The 10,559-nt window shown below is 48.1% G+C and overlaps 1 protein-coding gene across 1 annotated transcript; it reads right to left on the reverse strand.

Annotated features, from left to right (window-relative positions):
* Positions 1–314: 314 nt before the first annotated feature.
* PEG10 (paternally expressed 10) lies at positions 315–2,392 on the reverse strand. Its single transcript, XM_040644263.1, is given in 2 exon segments — positions 315–1,486; positions 1,489–2,392. Coding segments are annotated over 2 exon segments (2,061 nt in total). The 5' UTR covers positions 2,378–2,392.
* Between the last annotated feature and the right edge of the window lie 8,167 nt (positions 2,393–10,559).

Consider the following 10,559-nt stretch of genomic DNA (forward strand, 5'->3'; position numbering starts at 1 on the left):
CCAGGCTTCCAGGATTCGCTGGGAAGTAAACTTGTTACGAATTTTAGTTAAATTGGCAGTTAAGGTGGAAAACGGTGAGACAATTTGTTGGTAAATGTTCTGTCGCTCTCAGAAAATGGTGGAGGTCTCTTGGTGCTTTTTTTGGGATGTGTGCCAGTCCAGGGTGGCCCTGACCTTTCTGTAGCCGTTTCAGAGAGGGCTGTGCCTCAGGTTGGCCTGAAGATGCAGCAGCCTAATTTAGCACACAGTCACTGATTGAGAAGCTGAACAGGAGTAAATTTGAGGGTAGAGATCCTGAAGGACACGACAAGTGTTTACATGGTGCTGTAAGACGGTGGCGGTGGTGGTGGCGGAGGTGGCGGCGGCGGCTGCGGCGGCGGATACTGCGGTACCGGAGGCTGGCGGTACCAGTGCGGATTCCAAGTGATCATCACGGGGACATAGAGCGATCGTCCATGTCCATCTCGCCCCACTGGGTACCAGGCGAATCCTACTGGGTAGGTCGGGTACGTGGCGTATGTGGGGTACGTTTGGTATCCAGGTATTTGAGGTACGTATTCAGTGTACGTTGCCAGGTGAGCCTGGTCATCCAAATTTGGAATAGAGAGTCGAGGATACTGATTCTGGATGGTGAAACTGTTGGGAGCTCGGCAGTCGTAGGAAACTTGCAGTTTCCACCCCCTTTTCACCTGGAGAACTTGGGCTCCGTTCGGGGCGATCGTTGGAGTAATCAGCCCGTCTTTCACGTTTCTGGCCACAAAATCTCGCAGGGCTGCCATTTCAGGTTCGGACAGTGAGTACACGTGTCCGCTGGGAATACTGTGTGCTCCAGGTATCATTTCGATGGTAGGGTCAACCAGGCGGTGATCCGGGTAGACGTTTTCATCCACTGGAGTGTACACATTCTGGACATAGTAATACCTCACTGGTTGGTAAACTCTGTATCCATCCACCGGGTAGTAAAACGACGGCTGTGCTGGTGGTGGGAGCGACGGAGGTATTGGAGAATACATCCGGCAGTGGTATCGGCAATATTCAGAATCGAAGACGATCGATCGGGTGCTCCATGTGATGTTGGGATCGTGTGTGCTCAGCCAGCGCACCCCGAGGACGACGGGGAAGAACGGAGACTGAGTCACATCGAAGGACAGCACCTCACGGTGATCTCCCAGGTCGACGATCAGGTCGTGTGTTTCGTGGACAACTGGGCCCGATGCTATGGGACGTCCATCAATTGCTTCTACCAGTATTGGCCAGTCCTTGACCCTCAGAGGAATTCCATTTTGGGCAACGTATTCGTGATCGATGAAGTTGCCAGAAGCACCAGAATCGATCATGGCTCGGACGAACAGGGTGTGTCTGCCCGGGAGATGAATCTGGAGCATCACTTGCAAGTGTGGAGATGAAGCATCATCTTGTGGGGACCTTATTATTTCTGGCCCGGTCGCTGAAGGTCCCTCTACAGCGGGGCCGGGGAGTTTCCCGCCGGCGAAGCCTTCGAGGCCTTGGCAGGACAGTTGTCGGCGTAGTGACCTCCATTTCCGCAGTAGAGGCAGAGGTTCAGCTTTCTGCGTCTTTCTTTCTCTTCCTGGGTCAGGCGCATGCGGGCGCCGCCCACAGGCTCGGTGGGGTCGACCTGGTGGTGGCTTGTGATGTGCGGCAGCACGAGCGCGCGCGGCGGGGAGCGCGGCTTGCGAGCTGCCGCCGCTCTGGCCAGCCTTCTCTCGATGTGGATGCACTGGCCGATCAGCGCCGACAGCGACTTGGCCACTTCGAGGCGCGACAGCTCTGCCTGAATGTGGTCGCTGAGGCCCTCGTGGTACTGGTCGATCAGGGCGGGCTCGTTCCAGTCCAGGTCCTGGGCGATCATCTGGAAGGCGTTGGAGTAGTCGATGACTGAGCCCATGCCTTGGCGCAGACGTCTGATCTTGCGTTTGGCGGCCTCTCGCCTCTGGGGGTCTTCAAAGACATGCTTCATTTCGGTCATGAAGGCCGGGTAGTTGTGCATCAGGTAGTGGGATCGCTCCAGCTTCGCGGAGGCCCAGCGGGCGGCACGGCCGGTCATCATGCTGGTCACGAAGCAGACGCGGACGCGATCCACGGAGAAATCTCTGGTGCTCTTTTCCATGAAGAGCTGGCACTGGGCCATGAAAGGAACCAGCATGTCTGGGTTGCCGTCAAACTTCTCGGGAAGGTCATCCGGGCACTCTTCCTCTAGTGGAGTGGCTGGGGCAGCAGCCGCTGCAGCACCGCGGAGCTCGATGTCGTCCTCCTCATCCTGAGGGGTGGGCTCCACTTGCTCACGAAGGGAGGTGTTCTCCTCTGTGAGCTTCTGCACCTGGTTCTGCAGGTTGTTGTTCTCCTCGGACTGCTTCATGACCTTCTCTCTGAGGTTGTTGATCTCTTCAGAGAGATCGTCCCGCCTTCGTTCGGCCAGGTTGGGAATGTACTGGCCCCTTGGGGCGCTGCGTGAGGAGGAAGAAGAGGAAGAGGAGGAGGAGCAGGAGGAAGAGGAGGAGGAGGGGCCGTTGGGGGGAGGAGGAGGAGGAGGAGGTGGGCAGTCGGGCCCCAGGGTGAGAGCTGGGGTGGGAGGAGACCTCCCAGGTGTAGCTTCGCTCCTGTGGGGATGGAGGCCCGGATCCTGGCCTCCTCTTCCACCCTTTCTTCTTTTTGTTTTCAGAAGCTTTTTGTTTCTGTAAATGAAGACAAAAGCATAAATTTAACATACGCATTCAAAGCAGCACATTACAAAAAAGACTTTAGCATTTAAAGTAGCCACTAAAGTACTTTATTTTTTTTTAAAGATTTTATTTATTTATTTGCCAGAGAGAGAGAGAGAGACAGGCAGCGAGAGAGGGAACACAAGCAGGGGGAGTGGGAGAGGAAGAAGCAGGCTCCCAGATGAGCAGGGAGCCCGATGCGGGCTCGAGCCCAGGACCCTGGGATCACGCCCTGAGCCGAAGGCAGATGCTTAATGACTGAGCCACCCAGGCGCACCCAGGAGCCACTAAAATACTTCAAATACATGAGTATTTAAAGTATCCACTAAAATACTTTAAATACATGAGTATTTAAAGTATCTATTTGTTCTACTTGCTTACATTAATAATTAATAAACAAAATCTTGCAAAAGGGCGAAGGAAGTTAATCAATTAAGACAACAGATAACAAAAAGCACCCTACTTTTTCGTATCCAAATGACCTTTTCCTCTTCAAATGTCACCTGTTTATTTTGATTCAACAATACATAACTATATCAACAGCAGGTTTACCTTCACTGACTATAAAAGAAGGCTGAGACATTCTAAACAGTTTTGTATCAAGACAGCACAGCAAGAAACTTTCAAGTCAAAGATGGAGACCAAATAAAAACACACAAGTAAAGCCAAAATGATAACTGTTATTAGACAAGTTACCTGAAAAATAGCTAATATTCTGGCCAATAGGGAACCAAAAAAAGGGGGGGGGATTAGAATCATAATGACTGTATTCATCAACCCTGGGGGAAGGGGGCACTACCCCCATGGAGGTTACTAAGTCATTATCAAAAAAAAACAACAACTGTCACAAAACCCACAGGATTGTCTATATCTGACCATAACCTGATTTCCCAAAGAGAATTCCCTATGGGACAGAAGTGGCACTAAGCAGCGACATGTGTATATCAGTTTCCCTCCTTATTATGCAGTCAATCAACAAATATTCCCTGATGCCTCCTAGGAAGAGCTGGGCTGTAAAATGGGACATTCAAAGAAGCCCAATAATAGTACATCTCAAACCTATAATTGGATTTAATCAAATAATGCAGGTAAAGCAGTGAATATTTAACAACTGTTAGCTAATATTAACAAAGTTATTAATAAGAAAGGTAACTTTCTGTGTAAATTAAAACAGGGAGGGGCTGCAACTATGGCAACCTAGGCATGCATTTCCCACCTCAAAGACATTAATTTTGGGGGGAATACACTGTTGGCCAAACAAACCCAGGGCCTCATTTGATTTGCAGGTCACCAGTCTGCAACTTCTGGTTTTTAAACAAGTTTTTGTCAGCACAGCGCCACCCAAAAGTTTGTAATTTAGAGCAGGACAGGGCTGTACTCCTTCCTAGGTGGAGAGTAGCTATATGGGGGGTTGGGGGATTAAAGGTCTTAATTATGGGTATGGTGATAATAAATCACACATACAATAAACCATCCAACATTGCCTATGTACTTCCTACAAAGAGGGTTAAATGCATTTATAGTCACTTAATTATTTTAACTTTAATAATTTTTAAATTTGCATTTAATTCTCATATTTGGAAAACTTTAAGAAAGTGCTCAAAAGTTTAAAAATATAATTTATAAAGCAGGCAGAGTGTCTGTTCACTAAATTTTAACTTAGGCAGTCCTACCCACCTGTTCTTCTCTAACACATCAAGACAAAAATGAATACTAAATTAATTATATTAATTAAAATCACAAAGATAAACATGTTATTCAAAGAAGTTAGGTGAAAAATAGCTAATATTTCAATCAATAGGGTACAAGGAAAAAAAAGGTGGTGGTAATTAAACATGATGACTGTACACTTCAGCCTTGTGTCTGGCTAGAGACATACCCCTTCCTCCTTCTTCCTTAAAACCCCCTCATAATCCTTTAGGCCCCTGTCCTGCACCCCCACCCCCCACCCCCAGCCACTTTCTCTATGCTCTGCACTGTCCTTGGAGTGTCTATACAGCAAGCAGAGTCTTTAAGGGACAGAATTACTGTGCCATTTTAATAGTTTTAATTGGTATTCTAGATAAAATACTCTAAATAGCCTAAAAATTTAGAAAATAACACACCATAACCTGTGGCACTGTTTCATTTCCAACTCCTTAAAGATAATTGTATTAGTGACACTCAAAATATAAGGTCACAAAATAGTGCAATTTTTATTTATTAAAAGTTTTATTTTTATTTTTAACAAATAAATTTTTTAGATTAAATTATGAATTTTTTAAATTTAATAAATGTCCCGTTTATTAGAAGTTTTAATGTCCCATTAAAAAACAATGAATAAGCACAAGTCAGGTGATTCAGGTGCCACTTCTGTCACCTAGACATTAATACTTTGAAAACTTAGAAGACTTCCGGAAAGGCATTCAGAGCATGGCATGGTGCTGCCTGACCCAGGTCAGGAAGGTTAACAACCTACATGCCAATCACAGTCACTGGGGTGAGCTTTATTGAGGCCCAAGTCTGATGGTTTTAACATCTGCAAGACACAATAACAGGACAGATATAACAACATGTTCAGAAATCAGCAAACAATCATTTTCTTGTTTAGGGAATCAGAAGATCAATAAGGGTTTAAAATTCAAATGCTTTTGGTAGACAGGAAGGTAACATAAAAGTGAGAAGAAACCGGAGTTAAGACTATAAGGAGGGGCTGTGACTATGTAATTTGGGGATGTATGTCCCCTCCCAAAGACATTCAATTCTTTAACAAATTTTTAATCCAGTGCTGGTCAAATTAAGGACCTTATTTGACCTATAAGGCCATCAGTTTGAAACCCCTGACCTTTACCAAGATCAGGCATCAGGTACCCACCCCTGGGGTTTTTAATTTTGGGGTGGGTCTCTAAGTCCTAAAGGAGATAAATGCCGAGAGAGAGGAGTAGTTCAACCTTTAAAAATGATGGGATAGTGGGCAGGCAGGTTAACATTCAGTGTAAAAAAAGTTTAGAAATATTTAAATACCAACTAAACCACCAGTTAACATGGAAACAGGAGCACTGTGACTTGATTTGCATTACGCAACTATGGCTCCTTAAACCCCCCTTACTAGGGGCTGGATTGCAGAGGTGGGGTCAAGAGGCCCCATTCCTAAAACCTGAAAGGACACACAGCATAGCGTCAAGCCACATGGGACAGATGTCACCTTTACATATGAGAAAAAATTCAGTGTTAGTCTATATAGGAATTAAATACATTTGATTTATCTTTGGCTTTTCATGATGACTTCTAAAAACTTCTATTCCCCAAACACACCAAAGAGTAACAGTAGCCAAAAACGATTGCACATTAAATATCTCATTAGAAAATGACACTTCATTAAGCAACTCTAAATTGCTTTACATTTTCAAAAGTCCCAATTTCTTTTTTAGCACCATATGTACTATTTGTGAAATGCAAATTACATTAATATGCACATTTTTACCATTGTTTTGAACTTCAAAAGAATGCAGACACCAAATTTCCAAAGGGGATGGAGGTTAGGTGGCAAGGTAGGCTTGGGGACTAACTGAAAGCTGTAATTACTATAAGTAAAAATATGTAAAAATATGTAAATTGTATACTTGTCGTGGGGGGGGGGTGTGTGTGACCAGATATTTGGGAGTCAAAGTACTAGCTCATAGCTTATAATACAGGAAACCAGGTTTTAAAATTTCTTCCTTTAGTTAGAAACATAAACATGTACATCTGACTGGAGGTAAGGCATCTATTTGTTTTATACACGTTTTATAATGCCAGCTAAAACCCTCCAATCTATATTTTGTAATGTAACCACCTGATGTTATATTATGCAAATTTTATTTATTTATTTATTTATTTAAAAAAGATTTTATTTATTTATGTGACAGAGAGACAGCCAGCGAGAGAGGGAACACAAGCAGGGGAGTGGGAGAGGAAGAAGCAGGCCTCCAGCGGAGGAGCCCGATGTGGGACTCGATCCCCGGAACGCCGGGATCACGCCCTGAGCCAAACGCAGACGCTCAACGACTGCGCCACCCAGGTGCCCCAATATTATGCAAATTTTAAATGACAATTATGTACCACCATTAAGTATTCCATTCACCCCAAATTTAAATAATTAGCTTTTGCTTTTCATTTTTAAAAAGCTAATTATTTTGAATATCTTAAATAAATATAGTTTTGTATTATAATTACAGCTTACATTACTGGAGTTTAAAAATGCACTTTTTTTTTTTTTTTTTAAGATCCTGTTAAGTGTGAGAGATAAGGCAAGCAATGCTTTGGACAATCCAGGACAGTAAGGCACCATATCAAAGAAACCAAAAAACACCTGCAGATGCCAAGGGCGGCACTGAATAAGCCAATTCACTTGGTCATTTAACACATATTTAATGAACGCCTACCATGTGCCAGCCACAATTAAGAAATATGTAGGCAAGTTAGCCAGGGCTAATCCTCTAGAGTTCCAAGAAAAAAACCCAGCTTCATAGGCACACAGATAAATACCTCATCCTTGCTCCAAGGCCAAGCCAACAGTACCAATAAGCCACTTAAAACTCCTATGAAACACAGTTCAAGTTGTTCCTTATTTTGTGTCCACCAAAGAATCTGATTCCAGTAAGCCACCAGAAATGTCCACTAGTGTCTCAGGAAAACCTTAAATGTAAAAGTATTTAAAACAATTAATTTTTCATTTGTAGTAAAAACATTTAGCTGGATTGTCCTTAGGGGCACCAGCCAAGTCTGCTCAGAAGCACCTTTCATAACCCACTATCAAGAGTTTAAATTGTGGAATTATTTAATATATGCAAAGCACTTGTAAAAAGTGCTCGTAAATCCTAGGTATAATTACCATTGTTGCTAATTGTTCTTATTTATTATTCTTATATTTATTAGACACTAGTGGATAAAAAGCAAAATCAGCACCAAGAAGCCGCAGGTGGGAGGGGCTGTGCAGTCAGGCTCAGGCAGCGAAAGCAGTGAAGGCGCGCAGGCGCAGAAGAGGTGGGCTTGTAGGGAGGGGCTGGGGGCTCACACTGCGCAGGCGCAGGCGTGCTCAGGGAGGCGGGGCCATACATAGGCCCCCTCGGAAGAGGCAGGTTCAGGGAGGGGCCAACCTTTGGAGAGGCGGTGCCTGGGCAAGCCACCTCAGAGGAGGTGGGCCTAGGGAGGGGCGTTTTCTGGGGGTATCGCCTCAGAGGAGGCGGGCTCAGAGGGAGGTGGGGGGGGATTTGGGGGGGAGCCACCTCATAGGAGGAGAGCTCAGGGAGAGGCGGAGTCTGGAGGAGAAGCCTCGGAGGAGGCGGGCTCAGGGAGAGGCAGGGTCTGAGGGAGTGGGCTCAGAGGAGGCGGGCTCAGAGAGGCGGGGCCTGAGGGAGAGGCCTCAGAAGAGGCGGGCTCAGGGAGAGGCAGGGCATAGGAGAGCGGCCTCAGAGGCGGCGGGCTCGGGGAGAGGCGGGGTCTGAGGGAGCGGCCTCAGGGAGAGGCGGGATCTGGGGGAGCCACCACAGAGGAGGGGGCTCAGGGAGAGGCGGGGCTGGGGAGAAAGGGTCTAGAAGGCGCGCTCTAGGAAGGCGCGCTGCAGAGGAGGCGCGCTCTGAGTAGGCGCTGGGAGGCGCTAAGCACGCTCTGAGCAGATACTGCAGAGAAGGCACGCTAGAATGGGCGGGGCAGGTCTGAGACTGGCTGTTTGCCTCTCGCAGGATCCCCCCTCCCAAAACCCCTCCCACCATCCTCCACAGCCAGATTCATTTCATGCAACAGAGCAATCACCCCCAGATCCAACACCCCCCCCTCCATACTAAGCAAACCAACAGTTTCCACAAACTGTTGCTGGACGCCAATTTGCGCCACCTTTACAACTACACCGCCACTTCAATCAAGCGCAACTAGGCAAGGCAGCCCGCTCTGCCACCACCAAAAGATTCCCTTTTACACTCAAGTCAGCGCCCCTCCATTCCACTGCTATAGCAGGAATGGTGTGGGCAGAATGTTAAACACTAATTTTTGCCCGGGGCTCCATTTTGTCTAACAGCACCATCATGCAGACAACCGTCCTGCAGAAAAACATAGTGGGAGCCATTCCAAAAGGTGTGTTAGAGACAAAGGGTGGGGTCCCCCACTAAGAAGGCAGAGTAATCTTACTCTGCAGCTCTTGTCCCTTTACAGCTGGTTTCTTCGTAGCGTAGAACAGTGCAGCTTGTATACCCCTGCAGCTGTTAATACTTTGTAGCGCATTTTAGGTGTAAATTCTCTGCAGCTCATGTACCTCTGCAGTTCCTGTGCCTCGTAACACAATGAAGCGCTGTTGTAGTGCTAATGGTATCATTTTTGTAGCGCTAATCTTCTGCAGCTCAGGTTCTGTAGCGCATTTAAAGCGCAAATCAGTGATCAGTCTGCAGCTCATATACTGCTGCAGTTGATAATGGTTTGTAGCGCATTGAAGCGCCCATCAGTTTGTAGCGCAATTGAAGCGCCCATCCATCTATAGCGCATTTGACGCGCCTATCAGTTTGTAGCGCATTGAAGCACCCATCAGCCTGTAGCACATTGGACGCACCAGTCTATAGCGCATTTGAAGCGCTTATCAGTTTATAGCGCATTGAAGCGCCAATTAGTTTGTAGCGCCTATCACTATGTAGCGCTTTTGAAGAGCAAATTGCAAATTGATCTGTAGCTCATATCCGTCTGCAGCTCATGTCTGTCCGCAGCTCATGTCTGTCCTCAGCTCATGTCTGCTACAGCCCTTATCTGGACCTGAGTCCTGGAAATCAAAGCCCTGAAGGCTTGGTTTCTCCACTCTGTTTTGGGGTATTGCCAGTGAAGGCGTGACAAGATTTGCGTGGAGACATTCAGGGGCACTACTCCATCTCCCGCAGCTCCCGAAAAGGACAGGGAATGAATGTGATCTTAATAAAAGAAACATCCTCACCGCATACTCACCACGCGAGGACTCCTCTGCGAAGACAGGAGGACGGGGTCCCACACCTGTGCCAGGCGTGGGTTCCGCTGGGTGCTCCGCAGCCCGGAGTGGCTCCGGACGCGAGCCCGCTCAGCGGACCTTTCGCGAGGCGCGGTGGACCCTCTTCGCTGTTCTCCCCAGGTCGCAGTCAGGTTTCTTCGACACACACCAACCGAAGTTGAAGCGCGTGTACCGGGAGCGCCGACTGGGAGCCTTATATAGGCTGAACAGAGGAGGGGGGCGCCAAATCCCAGCGTGCTCCGCGGGTTAGGGGGGCGGAGGGGAGCGGGGGCGGAGGGGGGGATGGGGAATGGGGGTGGGGGTAATGGCCACGCTACACTGGCCCGCCGCTAGAGGGAGTACGGGATTAAGGAGGGGGTGCAGGATGCTGATGCTGAACTGGCCAAGCTGGGAGGAAAGAAGAAAGGGAGGGGAGGGGAGAATCGAGGACGGCCGGCCTAGCCAGGCCAAGAATGCAATTGCCCCGGTGGTGGGAGCTGGGAGACCCTTGTGCTTGGACAGGACAGGGTCGGGGGACACGCAGGATGAACCCCGCGACCACTGGCACCTTCTTGCTGACAGGTTAGTGGCCCGCGCGCGACGGGAGGTACTGGGGCCAACAGGCCGCCGCCTCCCCATCCCCTGCCCGGGTTTTGGGTGTCTGGGTGCATTTTCTGGGTGTCAGCCCCTCTTGCTGCCCCCGTCCCCACTATACCCCTCTTACAGAACACCACACACCCCAATTCCCGGGCCCTGTGAGTCCCTTCCCAGGCTTGACCCCTGGCCTTTTCTTTTTCTCCGCGCCCCCGCGGGCCCCTCCCTGCCTTGAGCGTGCGGAAATTCCATCTCTAATTTCCATTCCTACCGCCCCCCCCCCC

This window comes from Ursus maritimus, unplaced genomic scaffold (assembly GCF_017311325.1).
Source record: "Ursus maritimus isolate PB19 unplaced genomic scaffold, ASM1731132v1 scaffold_3, whole genome shotgun sequence".
NCBI lineage: Eukaryota > Metazoa > Chordata > Mammalia > Carnivora > Ursidae > Ursus > Ursus maritimus.